Source organism: Perca flavescens, chromosome 6, assembly GCF_004354835.1.
Source record: "Perca flavescens isolate YP-PL-M2 chromosome 6, PFLA_1.0, whole genome shotgun sequence".
Lineage (NCBI taxonomy): Eukaryota > Metazoa > Chordata > Actinopteri > Perciformes > Percidae > Perca > Perca flavescens.
In genome coordinates, this window is record NC_041336.1 from 4374733 (window position 1) to 4395455 (window position 20723).

Consider the following 20723-nt stretch of genomic DNA (forward strand, 5'->3'; position numbering starts at 1 on the left):
GGGGGGGGGGGAAGGGAACTAGGACAGAGTAGCAACAACTTAAGATAACCCAGTTTTCTCTTTGTTAAATTTAACAAAAAGAAATCTTTCTCTGGTCCTCTCTGGCTCTCCAGCGCTGTCTCTGCTCCCATTGGAAAGTCTGAGGAGACGAGGCTCACTGAACTCCTTTACAAACACACACACAGTCACACACACACACACACACACACACACACACACACACACACACACACACACACACACCAGTGTTTATTCATCAACCCGATTTTTTATTGACTTGCTTACATGCAAGTCTATCTATCTATACAGTAATCTGAAACATAATTTGTACTTGAGTATTGAATATCCTGTTGTTTGGTCTCTAAAATGTCCGAAAATGGTGAGAAATGCGGATCAGTGTTTCCCCAAAAAGCCCAAGATGACGTCCTCAAATGTCTTGTTCTGTCCACAACTCAGAGATATTCAGTTTCCTGTCCCAGAGGAGAGAAGAAACTAGAACAATATTCCCATCTTAAAGCTGACATCACACAAATATTTTCATAAAAATGACTCGAAAATGTCGATTATCAAAATAGTTGGCGGTTAATTTAATATTTGCCTCCTAATTAATCTTTGTAGCTCTAATATGAAGATAACAAGTATCAGGACAAATTGGGATCCAATATGCTAGTCTATATGAACGACGTTCCACTTCCGGGATTGCTCCGGTGCCGCCATCCATCGCCTTCCTCTGTCTCTGTGTTGGGGTTCTGACCTCCGGCTGATTTGTGAGGACTATGGTTAACTGCTCCTCAGATCTCTGCAGGGTAAATCCAGACAGCTAGCTAGACTATCTGTCCAATCAGAGTTCTCTGTTGCACGACTAAAACTACTTTTGAACGTACACATGTTCCACCAAAACAAGTTCCTTCCTGAGACTATTTAGCAGAGGCACCGTGGCTCCGTCCGGAGCTTAGCCCCGCCCACGAGGATTCTGATTGGTTTAAAGAAATGCCGATAAAGCAGAGCACGTTTTTCTCCCATCCAGGAATGCTGTGTGGACTAGCCAGACCCTGAAGGTCTGGCTATAAGAGACTAGCTGTTAAAGTAAACTCCTGCAGTTGTTTCTGTCCCCTCTGTGTGTGTGTGTGTGTGTGTGTGTGTGTGTGTGTGTGTGTGTGTGTGTGTGTGTGTCTGCAGGCTGCTGAGGGCGAGCGGTGCAGTGAGTCCACACGGCTGTACAGACAAATGTATAGTGGAGTAAAAAGTACAATATTTACCTCTGAGGTGTACTGGAGTACAAGTAGAAAGGAGAAGAACATGGAAATACTCAAGTAAAAATAATTATAATAATAATAATAATACATTTATTATTTATAGAGCTTTTCTAAACACTCAAAGACGCTTTACAGTTTCTGTTATTACACAGATACAAGAAAACATGCATGGACAAGCAGAGACAAAGCAAGATATGTTATTTTGACACAAATACATATTAATAAATGACATGTTGATGTTTGAAAGTCTCTAAGTAAGCTCACGCCACGCAGGCAGTGTGAGGCATGGATGTTTCCCACTGATAAAATGAAATCTTAAACATAAATATACACTGATCTGATTACAGCAAAGACAACGTCGGCACTATTGACGGCAAAATAGGCTCCAGAATATTTCGTAATGTATTGACAGGCGCAATATTAGATAATCGATTTTTTTTAATTACATTTATATCAAAACCTAAAGACTTTCAAACATCAACATGTCATTTATTAAATGTATGTGTGTCAAAATGGGGGTGTGTGACGGGTGAGGAGGTCGGAGAGGTATATGGCGGGGCAAGGTTATTAGGTGCTTTGTATTAGGTGCTGAGAAGTATTTTGAAGTTGTTAGTATGATAGAAGTATATTAGGAATAAGTGACCATACAATGTGATCTCACTTAATAGGAGTAGGATAGAAGTAAGGGGGCTTTATCACAGGACAGGCTTTAAGGTAAGACACAGGTGATGAGTGGCAGATGTGTGAGAGGGGAAGCAAACAGTTTTTGACTGACTGCAATTGGACTCGCACTCGTTGTCAAATTGGCCATAACTTTTAATTTGTTGCTACCAACTGGGGTGGCAGCAGGGGTGGCAAGGCTTTCTTTTAGGGTGGTACCCCCGGTAGATCCGCCCCTGTCCGTAAAGAATGCTGTTGCAGTAGTCCAGTCTGCAGGTGATGATACAGGTAAAGTATAGTAGCTCTAAATAGTACTTTAATACATTAGATTTTTCCCTTGACATGTTCTAAACTTAAAGTAAACTCTATTCCTGTGAATGAACATCAGTTTAACGGGGTGTGTTTGGTTTAAGTTCCTCAACGTCCCTGCTGCTGAGTGTGCTGTCTGATGGCGCCGCCTGCTGGTGTGAGGGAGAAACTACCAGAGAAATCAAAACCCTGACTATATCCAGGGAGGTCCCGGGACGTGTATGCATGTAATAAAAAATAAATAAATAAAAGGGACAAAAACAAAAAAATACAAATAAAACACAAAAGAAGAGACAAAAGCGTCTTTTTTTTATAAAAGGCGACAAAAAAGTGTTTAAAAAAACATGAAACAGACGCCAAATATGTAGAAAAAATTCTCAAAAAAACCCAACAAAAACATTGAAGAAATTGTCACAAAAAAACTGCAGCTATCGATTATTTTAGTAATCGAGTATTCTACTGATTATTCCATTGATTAATCGAGTAATCGGATAAGAAATACTTTAGTTTTGTTGAAGAGCAATAATATACAATAGTTTGGTTTAATTTTCAGAAAAAGCAACATTTCTCAACAACTCTCAAAAAAACTAAACGTATTAAGTGCATTTGAGTGCCATATTACATAGTTTTTAAAGAAAAGATTTTCTGAAAAACAATACCAACCTCAAACGAGATTGTCAAAAAAAACTTGAATAAAGACGACAAAAATGTTTTCAAAAAGCTGCAAAAACATTGAAAAGGAACAAAAACTTAAATTATGTAATGGGATGTTTTAGTCCTGACAGAAAGGTCATGTTGAGTTGACTATAAGGGGATTTTTCTGTCTGGACAGAAAAGGTTATGTTGCGGACATCGATGAAAAATGACTGCAGTGACTCCCAGACGCGTACGCCCAGATGTGTCCTGATTTCTTATTGTTTTGTTATCCTGCTATAGCAAGATATTTCCTGGTGCAAACAGGATGCTGTTTCTCTGCAAAAAATATATATACTCTTGTCTTTTTGTGCTACTTTGAGATCTCTTCCACTGTACTCTGATACGTGTGCTGTGTAACTCGATCTCCTTGCTTGCAAGCAATAATAAAATTCAACAAACTCTCACGGAACAACTTGTCTTTATTGCCCAGTCTGTTGACAGAAATCTTCCACCACAATTACACCTAAATGTTGCAGCCTTTAGCGAAGTGTTTATTGCGCATAGTGGGGGGGTCTGGATGCCCTCCCCCTGGGAAGTTATGAGCATCAACGACTTAATTTCCTGTATTCGGATACACTTTTATGCACCAATTTACGGTGGAAATCCCTTTATTTAGCCTATGTGAAGAAGAAAAACACAGACGACAATTCAAAATATATCAAAAATATGATGGAAAGTATGTTTGTTGCGTGTCATTGCACATTTTTAAGTGGGTATATGGAAATCCTGGAGCTTTCTTAGTGGGTATACTACATAAACGTGTGTATCACGTAGACTACACCGCTGCATTAAAGGCAGGGTTGGTAACTATTTCATATATAGGCTTCACTTTATATATACATTGTTTGAAATGGTCTTTACACCCTGACAGCAATAAATAACTTCTGGGCTCTGAAAAAGATCTGTCATCTGTAGCTGCTGTAATCCTGTAATAACGCCCCCCAAATCAGAGATTGATAAAAAAAATATATATTATCTTTATTTTTTGTGGCTCTTGAATAAAGAAACGAATATAACTCCAAACACGTGCAACCAAGTGACCTACCCAGGAGCCCATATTTTTTGAGTTTTTGATGTTTTGAACTTTGCATCACTAAAAAATAAAAAAATAAAACGCCCACCAATCAGTGCCTCGCTCGTGGTCCGCTTGGAAAGAACCAAAGAACCAATGAAATGCCTCCTTCCCCCGCTGCACGAGCTGGAGTGGTGAGTTTTTATCATAGACAGTATATAAGGTTTTTATTTGTTTTCGTAGTAACACTAGCATTGTAGCAATGCCAACTAGCTGGTTGTTAGCGATACATAACGTTATTTAAATTGAACTAAACCCAACTTTTAGGCGGTAAAGTGTGTGACTGGCGGCGTAGAAAACTTAACGTTACCAATATAGTTTAGGCCAGATAGGAACTGAACAGCTAGCTAACGGTTACCAACTGCCTGGTCATCCCTCTGCCTAGCTAATGCTAACGTTAGCTGTTAACATCACTGTAGCTAGTCATACCGAGACGTAGCTAGGCTATGAAAATCACGTTTTTTTAAATTTTCACAGGATTTTAAATACAGCATATGTGTAGGTATACCATAGAGGGAGAATATATTGGAGGCACGTTCGCGAGTCTGCCCTGTCATTGGCTACTAACCTAGCTAACTGCTCCGCAATAGTTGTCAATTTCAGTTAGCTAGCTAGCTAGCTAAAACGGAAAAGGTGAAAACGGTGAACATCCGGGCACTTTTCCGCCGTTATTTTGAGGCTGCCTGTGGAAACTCAGCAGTTACTGGAGAACGGGGGAGGAACCTGCCGTTGCCGCCATGGATGCCATGGTTTCTGTCGACAGGTACGTTGTTGCTTGTTTTTTCTGGAGGGTGGGGGGTCTGTTGTTTTCGGGACATGTCTCGTGCACGTCTGTGTGTGGGTTGGAGCGTTTTTCAATATTACCGACCGCAAAAATACTAGAAAACGGTTTTTAATAGGTCTTCCTTAAGTTTAGCTAATATTACGTGGTAACCGTCTGAGCTGGAATGTAACTAAGTACATTTACTCATTTACTTAGTCTTTTCTTTTCATGCCATTTTCTACTTCTACTCCGCTACATTTCAGAGAGAAATATTGTACTTTTCACTCTACTACATTTATCTGTTCCAACTTTAGTTACTAGTTACTTTAGTTACTCCGCAACGTTCAACTGTTACAGCTTTAGTTACTAGTTACTTTAGTTACTCCACTACATTCATCTGTTCCAGCTTTAGTTACTATAGTTACTTTAGTTACTCCACTACATTCATCTGTTACAGCTTTAGTTACTAGTTACTTTAGTTACTCCGCTACATTCATCTGTTCCAGCTTTAGTTACTAGTTACTGTAGTTACTCCACTACATTCATCTGTTCCAGCTTTAGTTACTAGTTACTTTAGTTGCTCCACTACATTCATCTGTTACAGCTTTAGTTACTAGTTACTTTAGTTACTCCGCTACGTTCATCTGTTACAGCTTTAGTTACTAGTTACTTTAGTTACTCAGCTACGTTCATCTGTTACAGCTTTAGTTACTAGTTACTTTACACATTTACATTTTCCTGATGATACATACAGGCTTTTACTTAAGTAATATTTTCCCTGCAGGACTTTTACTTGTAACAGAGTATTTTAACAGTGTGGCATTAGTACTTTTACTGAAGTAATAATCTGTAGCATTTGATGTGATTCCACCTGTAGATGGAGCTAAAAGATTAGAAAAGTTGTTGTTGTAGCAGCAGCTGGGGGAACTCCGCCTTTACAGATGTGGAGCCATTAATTAAAAGGCCAGAACTCAAACCTAAGAAGGTCTTTCTCTGCAGAGAAGTTGTCAGATATCTTAATATTTGATGGCCAACGTGTTTTGACAGCATGATGGACCACAGACAACAACTGTCACCATCCAAATAGCTTTTTATTCTCTCTCTCTCTCGTTCTCTCTCTCTCTCTCTCGTTCTCTCTCTCTCTCTCTCGTTCTCTCTCTCTCTCTTGAGTTCAAGCTTTCTGATTCTCAGAGGAACATTAAGAGGAAAACATATTTTTGATTAATCTGACCAGTGATTACACTGTAGTCTCTTGAGCTTTAGTTCAATACTGGGCAGGCAGCTATTATTATTATTATTTTTTTGTTGCAGAATGCTAATTTAAAAATACTATTACAGTGCCTGTTGAAAATGTGCCTGTTTGAAATGGGCCGATTGCTTGCCCTGTGGTATTGCTGCTTGTAGAATTCTTCAAAACCAAATTGTACCCCAAAATTACTTACAGAAGGACCCCAAACCACTTCATATGCAACTCCACTGTATAGCCTACTACTGACTTACAGTGTAGGCTACTTCTACATCACACATTGCACTACTGTATTTACCTGACAGAGAACGCTGCAGATTCAAAATTTTATCACAAAATATCACAATGAAAAGTAGTTATTATTTACATGGAGTCTGGTGGGTTTGTTGATGGTGATTTCAGGGCTGTTTCATGTTAAACAAAAAGGATCTTACTCTTTTACTAAAAGGTCTATCTCTGTAGGGATCCTTTCCATAATGTTGTCTAATAATAATCTGAGTCTGTCATTAATGTCTCATTGCAGCTTGTTTTGCCGCTGCAATACTGGACAAATTTCAAAGATTGTTGTTACCATTAGTCACTGACACACAAAAACATGGGAAATGGGGTCCATTTTGAAAAAAAAAAACCAAGTTACCCTTTCAATTGTTGATCTGAACTAAGTAAAGAAATGATCTGCGTTATTTTAACCAATACTGATCCATCAAAACATGCCTCATACAGATATACTTAAGACATGTAATGTAATTTAGGATGGGTTATCAAGACATCCTGTGCTGTCTCTTTGTTCTTTCAGTCCATAGTCTTTTATCCCCTCGTGCTCTCTCAGGATACCCCTCAAACTGACAATTATTTAGATTTCAGAGAGGCATATCGGGGAGGCGTTGCAGAGGGCCATCTGGCAAAGCACTACTCCTGGTTGGACCTTTTTCACAGCGACGCCTAACTCCACCTGGCAGCGCCACGGCCAACTGAAATTTCAGACACATGGTTAGTAAAACACCCTGCAGGTTGTAACATTGTTTCAATGTAAAAAACATTGAAACTTCAAGGCAGCGCTGCAACCGTCGACTTCAAGGCACCTAACCCTAACCATAACCATTGCCTAATCCTAGTGCCTTCCAGGCAGCGCTGCCTGGAAGACTACGTTGGGGGCTTAAAACACCAAACACCATATTTTACAGATAATCTAGTTTCCCATTGCCAGACCTTCCTCCACAGCGCTGCGGAGGAAGGTCTGGCTAGTCCACACAGCATTCCTGGATGGGAAAGAACATGTTGGGCACTAAGCACCGGACGGAGCAACTGTGCCTCTGCAAAATAGTCTCAGGAAGGAACTTGTTTTGGTGGAACATGTGTACGTTCAAAAGTAGTTTTAGTCGTGCAATAGAAAACTCAGATTGGACAGATAGTCTAGTTAGCTGTCTGGATTTACCCTGCAGAGATCTGAGGAGCAGTTAACCATAGTCCTTATAAATCCACCGGAGGTTAGAACGCCAACACAAAGAAAGAGGAAGGGGACGGGACATCTGTCTGAAATTAAACTCATCCGGTGGAATTTGCACCTGAACAATCCCGGAAGTGGGACGTCGTGGATATAGACTACAGGTGATCTATGTGCTCGGATACACTGTATCAGAGACAGTTTTTGTTATTGTATTTTGCGCCAGTAAAGACTTAGAAATAAAGAAGAAAAAATCAATTTCCACCTAATCCATTTATATCAATATAGTGTGTATTTTCTTGTGGTTTAATATAATCAAAATAACTGTATAATAAACAGATTGTCTTGAGATGAATGCGGCTATCAAACGTGTGTAAATCAATCTTTTTATAATATCATAATATAATAGTAGCAGGAGGGGCAATATTAGTTTTCTAAAACTGTAAAGTGGCGGTGGGTTAACTGGGCAGATGACGGTGAATGTGCTCGTGTAGATCATGGATGTAGCCTGTAATATAACCGGTGTAGATTCGAACCACTTCATAAACCCTTCACGTGGTACGGACGGGCAGCGAGGCTTCAGATGTTATCAATGACGTCATTTGTCCAAAACGATACAAGCCTCGATAAGCGCTTCACAGAAAACTTCCGGGATTTCTCGACACACGCTCCGAAGCCTCGGCACAGAACGTAACATCACTACAGTTCACCACCAAAATCACAAATACATATTGTTGCTCTTCAGTCTAGATAGTTTTTGGTGTGAGTTGACCAGTTTTGCTAACCTGCCTCCGCCCTCCTACGTACTTCCCCTCAATTTTCATTTTCCTTCAGTACTCCGTCTGGGTTTGCGGTATACTCTTGGGTTTTCTCCGGCCAAATATTTGGCGGTCCAATCAGCGAACAGAGGGAGTTGCTGAGAACAATGACGTTGAGGTCATGCGCTAGTTTGAGTTGTAGTTCCATAATGACGGCGGAGAAAGATGCGAGTGAAGACATTCGGTCCGTTGTGGCAACGCTGCCAAATATCCAGAAGTTAAAGCCTGAGCTAGACCATCTTTGCTGAGTTGTGTTGGTGGCCATTATGTTGTGGCCCTCCTCCCAAAGGGGTTCGGGAAAAGTTTGATTTTCCAGCTCGCTTCGTTAGTGGTGAAGGAGTAGGCTAAGGAGTTGGCTAAGGGCCGGGACACATCAGGCCGATTATCGGCCATGGGACAGTCTGGCGAGGTCAGTGACTCGAATCTGTTCGGTGTGTCCCGTGCCGTCGTCAGTCTGGGGGGCTGTCGGCGTTCATTTTGGCCGACCTGACATGTTCGGTCGGCGGCAGGGCCGTCGGGACTCACCCGGAAATGACGAGCGGGATGAGGTGACTAGAGTCTCTCAAAATCTGACGAAAATCTTCTAAACTGACCTTTGTTGAGCTGAATTGAAGACAGATTCAGCAACTGCACGGCCTATTTCTTGCTTAAAAGGTTTCCAGAAACATGTTTCAGTGAACTATTTTAGTCCAATATGAGATCGTATTCTGAACGGCCGCCATGACAGTCCGGCTTTGGATTTCCGGAGAAAACAAACCCATGTGACGCGTTCGTCCAATCAGTTGCCGGTTTTCATTTCGGTCGGCCGTCGGCTATATGTGTCTACACCATACGGCTAACGCTAGCGATGCTAAGCCGACGTCACAACCAAACGTTAGCGATTGGTTATGGCAGATCCAGAGTGGCTCTGGGCAGATCCAATATATATACACTACTAGGCCTGTCATGATAACAAATTTTGCTGGACGATAAATTGTCCCAGAAATTATTGCTATAAACGATAATATTGTCATCGAGAGACCATTTGCATCTAATATAATGATAATGGCATAATAATGCAGGTACACCTTTTCAAAGATCAATATACTTTTATTTCTAAAGAATATTTAACACTGGAACTGGAAGACATTTTAAATATCCACAATATGTCTTTGATCTCCTTTAGTATGTCGTCTTTCACGCTGATGTACAGTTGTGGGATTGCCGTGACACGTAAGTTCTCAGACTACAGACTCTGTACTACATTTTACAATTATTTAACACTAAATATTAAATTTAAATAATATATAATTAATAAATTAAATCTATCTGTATGGCTATATGCCACATGGCCAGTAAATGTACCAAAATAGTTTTTCAGTCTTTCTGCTCCTCTTCAGGTCGGAGCTTCGTGGGGGCAGGCCGACACACACACACACACACACACACACACACACACACACACACACACACACACACACACACACACACACACACACACACACACACACACACACACACACACACAACTCTGACATACTTTCCACACTCCGTGTCCGCGTACAGCTGTAGGCTTGTACCGTTAATGTTCTGCGCTGCCTGGAAGACGATGTTGGGGGCTTAAAAAAAACAAAACAACACTACACATTGGGAGGAACTGTGTGTGTCTGTGTCTGTGTGTGTGTGTGTGTGTGTGTGTGTGTGTGTGTGTGTGTGTGTGTGTGTGTGTGTGTGTGTGTGTGTGTGTGTGTGAGCGAGACACAGAGAGACGGAGGAGAGCAGGGAAAGGAAATGCAGATGAACGTGTTTTAAATAGCGTTAAAAGACAAAAAGAATAATGAAACTCAATGTGCGGCGGCCGGTGTTGATAGTTAGGTGCACCGCCTCACATTAGTCCATGTGTGGGAAACACTGCAGTTAGGTTAGGGCAATTTCCGTTACAGTACCAGTTCTGCCTCCCCGCTTGAAAGTAGAGCCCTATGATTTCCGTGATGCGGAAAACACGGACGGAATCTACACATGAAAATGGAATTCTGTTATACACGCGGAATCGCACGGAATTTGCATATATTTTGTGGACATATTAAATAAACGATTTTTCTTTTTTACTTCCTTCTCATTTTTCAGTTTAAAACAACAAGCGGAGAAAGGTCACAACAACAAGCAGAGACAGGTCTCTACCTAAACCGTGGCCAAATGGCACAGCCTGTTGCCTAGTAACCATACGTCATCACGTTCATGTTGAGTTTGTTGTGGCAAAAATAAAACGTATTTCATAGGGCCCTATGAAAGCCGGGTGTGTGTCACGTGATGCACATTCGGACTTTCGTACCAAATACAGTGCGTTCTGGCAGCATATCTTTGTGTTCTAAGACCGGGGAAGCTCAGTGTTTAGCGTGTAGGCTCCATGAGAGAGAGTGTGACGTGAATGCGTTCAAAGCAGACAGCTGTCGGCTATCGAAGCAGCGAACACATTGGCAGTTTATGGTAGTAAATGTACAGTGTAGGTTTCAGTTTGTCTCTGAAAGCCCTAACATAAGGGGAATAGATTGGACTCATTGACCTAACCTGTTGTTATGTTGGTCTGTGCTGTTAGCCCTTTCTTTCTGCATGTTTAATCCAGGAAAAAAAAGAAAACCCTAGGCCAGGCTAGATTTCTGTGAAATTTGTCTCTGTCTTTGTGTTACAAGCCTACTCTGATTCACACGCACACAAAAGTTCTCCTTTTTCTCCTGCAGAATGTGGTGGGAGGTGGAGGGAGGAGTCTCGGCGGCTCGGTCCTACCCCACCTCCTCCTCCTACCCCTCCTCCTCTTCTTCATCCTTCAAAAAACGAGGCTGCAGCTACATGACTGTGGGACTCCTGTGTTTGGGTGCAGGGGGAGCGCATGTCACAGCAGATCTGTAAGTAACTTTGAATTTCTTTTCACTTACGTTTGCAGTGATGGAAATGTAACAGCAGTGTGGATTTTATAAGTTTGATCTGTAAACTTAAAGGGGTGACGTTTAAGGACTGAAAGAAAATCACAATTACTTTGGTCAATATTGAAATCAGGATTATTTAACACATATTTCGGCTCCCATGTTAACATGTTATAGCTTGAACACTGCCTCCGTGACACGCACGTCTCAGGCGCGGCTCAAGCCGTGCCGGAAACGCGCGCATGCTAGAAATAGGACCGACGCCTATTTTTCACGCGACACACAAACGTGTTGTTGGAAGCGTTTCCAGGCAAAATAGAATAGGAAAAGATGTTTATATGTCATTTAGACACAAATACATTTAATAAATGACATGTTGGTGTTTGAAAGTCTCTAGGTTTTGATATAAATGCAAATATATAAATGTAATTTTAAAAAATAATAATAATTATCGATTTTCATATATGGCACCTGTCAATACATAACCAAATATTCTGTGGCCTATTTTGCCTTTTATACTGCCGACGTTGTCTTTGCTGTAATCAAATCAATATATATATTTATGGGAAACATACATGTGTACAGATTTAGAGCACTCTTACCTGTTCTGATTAAGTTCTAAGAAATAAGCTAAGTTTTCTCACCAAAAACGAAAATGATCGTATTATCGTAAATGTGATCTCACAGGGGTAAATGGCAAATATGAACCATAAATGATGTATATATCATTGGTAATTGAGCTAAATCTGTTAAGTATTAAGACTGTGTAACAAAAATATGAACACCACGGTTAAGGCCTCCAAACAGGATTTTGTTTCGATGTTCTACCTCTGTTAGGAGCACCTCGATCTCACAATCACTGAATCGTGTTTTTTCCCCATTTTTTCGTTTCATGATTGGTCATCAAGGGCTCCTATACAAGGCTGCTATATTCATTGATTGATTAACATGGACTTTATTAGGACAAATATGGGACGACCTTGCATAAGGTAACACGTCCGTAAATTTCTTTTTGCGTACGAAAATTCAGACTTTTTTCGCGCACGAAATCTTTCAGAATAGAATCTACGCACAGTTTTATAAATGACGCCCCAGAACACATGATATCCTTTGTCGGACTGCAGGGACCCAGGTTCCATTCAGCCCGAAATAATTTGTTCTGGAAGAAGTCTTGATCATAAGCAGATTTAACCCGTTTTCAAAAAGTCTGAAATTTGGGTTTCTTTCAACCAAATTGTCAAAAAAATAAATAACATAGATGGTTCCATACCACGCTCTTCACAAGTAAAATAAATGATCAGTTCACTACTTTCATTGAATTTTGGTGTTTAATTCAATTTTGTAGCTTTTGAAAAAAATAAATGAAACAACGTTGAAAAAAAGTGACAAAAATTTTGGAAAAAAATATCAAAAGTGCAGAAGAAAATCAATAAAAAACACTGAAAAAGGTGACAAAAAATTGGAAAAAAACGTCAAAAAAAAAACTTTGTGAAAAGCGAAAAAAAAGTATCGAAAAAGACTACCAAATAGTTTTATTTTTAGACCCAGAAAAACTAAACGTTGCATGGTCGACGGGAAGACAACACGAGATAGCCAGACAGATTATTTTAGAGGAACACGGCTACTTATTGGGACTTTAGCTTATTCACCGTATCCCCCAGAGTTAGATAAGTCCATACTTCAGGGTTCGTACGGGTGCTTGAAATCCTTGAAAATGCTTGAATTTTGATGTTGTTTTCAAGCTTTGAAAAGTGCTTGAATTTTGGATAAAATGCTTGAAAATGCTTGAAATTGTAAATGTATTTCTTTCACAACAAATACCTATCTGACTGAATAGTTTGTTTATTAAGGCGAGACACGGCAGGCAAAAACATAGTTTTTTGGTCAATTTTGAGATTTTTGGCTATTTGTGTTCAATAACATGTCTTCTTTCAGACGTGGTGAAAAAAAGTCAAAAATACATATTTAGGTCTTTATTTTATTATACTTTGTTAGCGTCGGTAGATTTCTCCTAAATTCAACAAAAGTTGGCGTTCTAAATCATCCCGCTGCTTCGCGATCGCTGTCTCCACCCTGTCATCTCATATACCGTTGGAAAGCTCTCTCTCTCCTCTACAATGCTGTCGGGTCCAAATATGGTCATTTCCATTTCATCAGCAACCAATCGTGAAAGTAAAAGGGGGGATTTAGCGATAAATGCGCAATCTCATTGGCTGATGACAATTCCTGACAATGTGATTTGCTTAGAATGGTCACGTGACACGCTCTGACATTTCTGCGGTAGTTCAGAATGTCAAAATAAATGCGTCAAACGGTCGAAAATCACCTCAGAGAAGACGAAAACATTTGCAAAGTAGTACTAGTAAAGACACAGGGGATTACACACTGAGACAGCAGATGATGAAATGCCTTCACATAGTACGTCGATGTGTAAACTGTTTAAAGACAGCGGAGGTAATCAGACTGACTCTCTCTCTCCCTCTCTCCAAGCAGTTTACAGAAATGTATGGCCTACATGTCATATATTAAATATGTAGGTGTCACATATATACTATTCTACTATAATTCATATAAAATACTAAACAAATCTGTAATTTTGGGATCCTAAGTGGTTGTGAGTCCCTCAGGCTGTGGCAGGCAGATCCATATTCTCCTAGGAGAACTACCAGCTTCTTTTCTGGTGTTAACTTATTTTGGCTATTTTTCCAAGGTGTAAATCTCTTAGGGAAAATACTTTTTCCCAGTGGAGGAGGAAGTGCATCTCTGTCTGACCCAGTTGGTGGTCACTGAACCTGTATTTAGTCATGATCCGTCTCTTCTTCGTATCTCTGACAGTGTGAAAATAATATGTTTAATAACAATTTAGTCTACTTTGATTGCTTTCTCCAGTGTTCTAAATATTGGTCTTTTGAATGATTCATAAGAAGCTCATCCCTGTGTATCACCGGATGTCCAGTGACTGTGCAGCATGGAGGCACTCAGAATGCCAACGCATGCCTCAACTTGGTTATATGGGCCCAGTGTCCAAAAACTGCAGCCATGAAGGCTATTTCTACATTCAATGAGGGTGCCTCTGCCATGCTGGCTGTGATGGAGAAATTGTGGCTTCAGAGCACAGACTGTTAATGCAATGAAGGATGATGACATGGTTAGGATCTCAAAAGCCAATAGTGTCCATTCCTCCTGTGCAAAGTGGAGCCTTAAGAGTGTAAGCACAGCCAAAATAGTGAAAAGACAACAGCACGAGATGGAGGAGGGCCCTACTTATGGTACTGGCATGGATATGGAGACTGTAAACAAACTTGGGGGAACCAGGCTGTGTAATGGTTGTGTTCTGTCAGTTTGAAGTTTGTGATGTAATGGTCTTCAGTTGAAGGCCATGTTGATGTGTTGTTTTGGATGTTATGATTAGTGATGGATGAAGCAATAATGAGTTGTGGATGTTAAACAGTGAGATACATGGATCTTACTTGGACCTGAAGGGATATGTGTCTGTAATTCATGGCTTTCATTAGAAATTAGTGGAATTTTGCTATAAAAATCTTTAAAGCCCGTTTTCTCAAAATGACTTTTCTCTCATACTCCAAGAACGAAAACTCCACTTCAGTAGCACCTTTATACACCAAACTTTCCAGTCGTGTACCTACTTATATTATGAAGACAATTACAGAGGGATTTGTAAATATATTATTCCTAGCCTGATTTATATAACATTTTATTCCAAAAAACATGGCAAAAATCGTTTTTTTAAGGCTATTTACAGTATCTTCGGATTTACAGGATAACAAAAGTAGATATCCATAAATCCCTCTGTAATTTTTTCCCATCTAATATGTGAACACAATGAAAAAATAATTTTGAACGTGGCTTTATCCAATACTCAGATTTCGTTTTTTAAAATATATGCAAATTAGCGCATTTTTCATTAGATAATGCCTAATTTGCATATTTAAACATTAAATTACAGAAAACTTGTAATACATTTCTTTCTCATCTTAATGTAAGTAATCAACTGGCAGAGTTTCAAGGTGATATCTGCTAGTTAAAAAAAATTCCCTATTCACCTGTAGTGTCTGGAGAAATAAAATGTTGGAGAGCCTAAAATTAAACCTGCTCGCTTGTGCATGTGTGACTGCGATCTGGCGCCACGCCAAGACCCAACCTAGGAAGCAGCTCGATTGGTTGGGGTTAGGCATTGACCTCAAGTGGTTAAGGTTAGGATAGCTGATTGGTCAGGGGATAAGACCTGAACAAATGGGGTTACGTTACCTTGTGTAAGCATCATGGACACCTGGCCAATATATAGTATATATGGTATGGCGGGTCTTGGCATGGCCATAGTGGGATTTGTGATATCGGCAGGTTGTCGTTTTGATGAACGTTGGCTGGAAGATGAAAAATATAAATTATGTATTAAACGGGGACAAACCCTACGAGTTGCCTCTTGTAAAGTCTGCAAAAAAGACGTGCAGCTTTTCACAATGGGCGAGTCTGCGCTCTCGAGTCACATGAAGTAAGTTTCAAGTAAGCCAACTGAAGTAGCCTACTGTACACGTTGGCGTCAGTTAGCACCTATTTGTTTACGCTAGTAACTTCTAGCTAGGAATTCGCAAGTGACTGAGAGGACTTGGTGTGATAATGTAAATTAGTAGTATTGCATGTCCGTTATGGCACGTTCATTTGTGGAATATGCAGTGAACGTAGCCATACTCGTCATACATGTCATACAAGTCATACAAGTAGCCTACTATAAGGTTGAGGATGGCCTTGTTCAATATTTACACTGCTCTATTCCAGTAGATAAATATATATGTCTTGGCAATGAAATACATTTTTTTTCTCCAATTAATATAGCCGATTTATCAAGCAGGTGCCTGTGCACTGTCAGAGTCTGGATTAAAAATACAATTATAGGTTGTTGTTAGCCTGGATGCCAGCCAAACTTAGCCCCGGCCACAAAATTTGAGGTTGGGAAGTTCGGTCTGGAGTCGCTCCATTGAGAAGCAATTATTGCCCGAACAGGATCTGTTCGGACCAATCAGATTGTCGGACAGATGATCAACAGTAACAGAATCAACCACGTCACCAAAGAACGTTTGGGTTGAATTTGTTGAGGTGTAGATTCCACCATCGCGTCTGTTACAGAAGATATCGACAGCGCATTCATTTTAAAATCCTCAGCGGAGGAGCCTCAACAACTGCCCGAAAGCAAGAGAGAGACTGAAGAGAGAGAGCGTTATATGGTGGAGAGACATAGACAGAGACTGGAGAGAGAGAGCGTTATATGGTGGAGAGACATAGAGAGAGACTGAAGAGAGGGACCGCCGGCGCTAGAACGAAGCCGTGAATCAGAGAAATAAAACGTGTTTTCGCCGATCCATCTCTAGAAATGCAACTGTAGCGAGCATGTCACTATCATTAACGTTATCCACATTTATATTTACAAGAAACAAATGATATATCCAGCTTCAAAAAAAGTCTAAAAGTCGGAAGTTAGAACGAATGCATTGTGCAATGAGTGGTTGCTATGGAGACGATACACAGTGTTGAGTTCCGTTGCTCTGATTGGTTGTAGGTCTATCCAATGAATGCAGAGACATTTTTTTATCCTTGTTCGGTTAGAACACGCCCCATAATCACAGCCCAATGGAGCGGTTTCAGACTCACATTCTGACTAGAATCTGAGTAGGACCATGTCAGGCTAGGTTGTTGTTGCACTGTCTCAGATGTTGTTCAAACCTCGTCTATATCAAGAATGTATCCCAAAACCAAGGCCTGTAAAATATTTCTGTTCAAATCCTGTATCTTGATATTTTTAGCCCTTGAAATTACTTCAGTTTTACAGCCTGAAAATCACAATATCTGGGAAGCAATATCTGGACATTAATTCATAGGCAGTCCAAACTTTGTAGGATGGAAGACAAACATGTCAATATGACTTAACCATTACAAGTTTGTACGGCATTCCCTAAATTTAGAAAAAAGTGTGAAAAGACTGACATTAAGGGTAGCATAAACTTTGAGCAAAATCTAAGAAGGTGCGGCAACTGTTTTCCTGGATTTTGACCCAGAATGACCCAGCTGCATGTCATTTGGCTCAGATCCTCCCATTCTGTACTCCTCTCCATAGCTGTCTTGCTGTGTGTTATGTTATGAACCATGAAGAGAAGGTGATAATTCAGGGTCACTGCAGTGAACCTGTCGAGTGATTTTGTTTGGGGTAATTGTTTTTACCTTGACTCAGGCAGGTTAGATAGCAAACAAAGTCTACATTTTGAAAAATAAAACTTGTGTTTTGCTTAAATATCTGATCCTTCTGCTATTACAGAACACAATTTTGGCTGTTTATTGCATTATGTCTTTTAATGTGACAAAAACCCTAAATAATAATTTTGACTGTGTATTGGTATATATTTTACGGTGGTGTAAACACAATTTTGGCTGTTTATAGCATTATGTCTTTTAATGTGATAAAAACAGAAAATAATAATTTTGACTATGTATTGGTATATATTTTAAGGTGGTGTAAGGTGCTGGAAAAAGCTTTAAAATGTACATTGAAAGTGCTTGAAAAGTGCTTGAATTTGACCTTGGAAAAGGTGTACGAACCCTGATACATACCCTTCTCATCTCCGTCATACCTGCCAACATTTAGTTTTCAAAATCCAGGAGATTGCCATTTTCATTGGCTTGCGCAGAGATCAACTGGGTTATAGGTTGCCAGGTCCGGGAGATAGGGCTAAAAAACGGGAGAAACCCGGGAAAAATGGGAGTGTTGGCAGGTATGATCTCCACACCTGTCATAATTCGTACGTACATATTTGTCTTTTTTTTTTTTTTTTTTTTGGGAATTTCTTTTGCCGTTTTAACCTTGATGCTTATTTTGTGACTTTTTCTTTTCTTTACTTTTTTTTCCGACGTCTTTCCTTGTTTTTTTCCATTGGAGTTTTTTTTTATAGGGGCCAGTAAAATATAACTTTTTTTGTTTTTGTTTCTAAAACACTTAATTTTTCTCATACTGTCTGTCTGAATATACCTGTAGTCTCCCTCTGTCTGAAACGCTCCGTTCTAGCGCCTGTCTCTTTGAGATCCTCTTCCGAAATAACTCGGTCTGCAGAGTTTGCTGATGAGGACCAAGACAATGACGTTCTGCACTAACTCCTGTTCTATCTGTGTTGTAGGAAGGGAGAAACTCACGAGCCGTCCCAGCATGATGGGAAGAACCAGTTTGGTCTTCAGCCTCATCGTAGCAGCATTGCTCTCTGGCATCGCTGCTCAGAGCACAGGTGGGAAGTTGTGTTTGTTTGTAAATGAGCCGTCAAACACAGTATATGTTTGGGATTCATGATTTTTTTCAGCAGTAGGGGCAGGTCTGTTCTAAGCTGAATAATACCGTCACATCACACGTCTTAATCGGAAAAAAGGCCTTCTTTTAAATATCCAAACATCCAAAAATCATAAACATACTCACTGTGACATTGTTAGCTCTAATTTTACACTGAGACTTTACCCAGAACACCCTATTTTGGCTCGTGCTATGCTGACCCTGTTCCCCCCCTCTTCAGATTGTGAAAACGCCACCGTGGCCGACATCGTCTTCCTAGTTGATGGCTCCTCCAGCATCAGCCCTGGAAACTTTCAGGAGGTCCGGTCTTTTCTCCGCAACTTCATCAAAGCCCTCGACATCGGCCCCAACAAAGTTCGCATCGGCTTGGCTCAGTACAGTGATAAACGTCGACAGGAGTTCCTGCTGAAGGATCACTTTGACAAGAAGTCTCTACTGGCCGCCGTGGAAAGAATTCAACTCCTAGGAGGAGGCACTGAAACAGGAAAAGCCATCGACTTCCTCCAGAAGCAGTACTTCACCAAAGAGGCGGGAAGCCGAGTTGGCCAACGGGTGCCTCAGATCGCTATAGTTATCACAGATGGGGAGTCCGCTGATGAGGTGAAGGAACCCGCCCAGAAGCTTAGGCAGGACGGAGTCATTGTGTTTGGCATCGGGGTGGGAGAAGCCAACCGGAAGCAGCTTGAGGCCATCGCCAACTGGCCTGCAGATCGCTTCCTTCACTCATTAGATAGCTATCAGGCTCTGCAGGAGCAGATGGAAAAGCTGCTGGAAACTGTTTGTGTCTCTGTGGTAGCTCAAAAGGAAGGTAAGGCAAAGGATTGGAGGAAACATTATATAGTTGCATAGTTGTTAATTTCACAATAATAGAAAATAACTAGCCAGAGTGTACTCTTACAATCTGCAGTCCACTTTGGTAGCCATTTTGTCAAAAAGTTCAACTTGATTACTGTCATTTCCAGTAAGGGTTTTGAAGAACGCAGGAAAATATGTGCATGGGTAGGTGTAGTTAAGGTGTCAGTTTCTACGCAGTCTTGTTCAAACATATATTAAGACAAAAGTGTACCTGTTCCAAATGGCCCACTGAAAGCCTGCCATCATAGAAAGGGCTGAGATATGGCGAAGTTTACAAATGTAAATGGGTATTCACAGTGTTGGACCTGCTACACATGAGAAAAGTAGTGGTGTTAAGCCTGAAAAAATTGAGTTTGGCACCATATTGTTTGTACAGTCAGCTTTTGCTTGTCAAAACCTAAAAATATAAAAGTTTGTATGCTTCTTTTTTGGGTTGAAAGGTCAGTTAGGCTGAATTATTTCTCCTCAACTATGACGAACTAGCTATAACTTTGAGAGGTGGCTGGGAGGAGCCAGACAATATTGACTTGACTGTATTAAACTGTAACAAAATGTAATAATGTTTATGTTTTTTCTTCTTCTTGCAGCTTTGGCAGAAAGGTATGCAGATATTTTCTTCCTGGTGGACAGCGGCATAGCTCAAGGACAGTTTGTGTCTTTTAAGAACGACCTTGTGAGATTGATCAATCAAATTAACGCCGGAGTGTCCACCTACCGTGTCGGTGTGGCGCAGTACGGTCAAGATACCCAGGTTGAATTCCTTCTCAATGCTCATCAAACTAAACAGCAACTCGTGTCTGCTGTCAGAGGTTTCCGCCTGCGCCCACAACCCAACCAACCACGTAACCTGGGTAGGGCTCTGCAGAATGCCAACACTCGCTTTTTTACCAGAGAGGCGGGGGGTCGTGCACACCTAGGTGCCCGACAGTTCCTGGTCGTTGTGAGTGGAAGAGACTCAGATGATCCTGTGTCTAAGGAAGCTCAAAAGATCAAATCAGCAGGGGTTACTGTTGTTGGGATGAGTGCAGGTGCAAGTATGGATGCCTTACTACGTTTTGTTAGTTCTGAGTACGCATTTGATTCTCCCAGAGTACTTATTTTGAAGGATTCCATCATGACTGAGAAAAAGGACGACATTACTGAAGGTGAGAATCATCATTCCTTTGGGCACTCAGCCACCTAACCAGTCATAATTCTTGTTGTTAGTGTCTGGAAGTGGACATTGTACAGCTGCTTTACAGGCAGAGAGGAACAAATAAGACTGACTATCTGAGTTAATTTTTGGAGAAAAAAGTCATTGAATGCTGTTATGAGTTTTAAATGTAAAGTAGATTTTAAAGAAATCACCTTTAAATTATT

At 40.5% G+C, this 20723-nt stretch overlaps 1 protein-coding gene across 4 annotated transcripts in view; it reads left to right on the forward strand.

The window, feature by feature from the left end:
• The first annotated feature begins 4054 nt into the window (after positions 1-4054).
• LOC114556932 (collagen alpha-6(VI) chain) overlaps positions 4055-20723 on the forward strand; it is a 69232-nt gene continuing 52563 nt past the window's right edge. The window contains exons 1-7 of one of the 4 annotated variants that reach the window (XM_028580077.1): positions 4111-4127; positions 4691-4756; positions 6860-6992; positions 10982-11146; positions 18346-18450; positions 18730-19317; positions 19952-20509. In XM_028580077.1, the coding sequence (XP_028435878.1) occupies positions 18375-18450; positions 18730-19317; positions 19952-20509 (1222 nt within the window). In that variant the 5' untranslated portion in view covers positions 4111-4127; positions 4691-4756; positions 6860-6992; positions 10982-11146; positions 18346-18374. The other 3 variants (XM_028580078.1, XM_028580076.1, XM_028580079.1) reach the window with 3 other exon arrangements.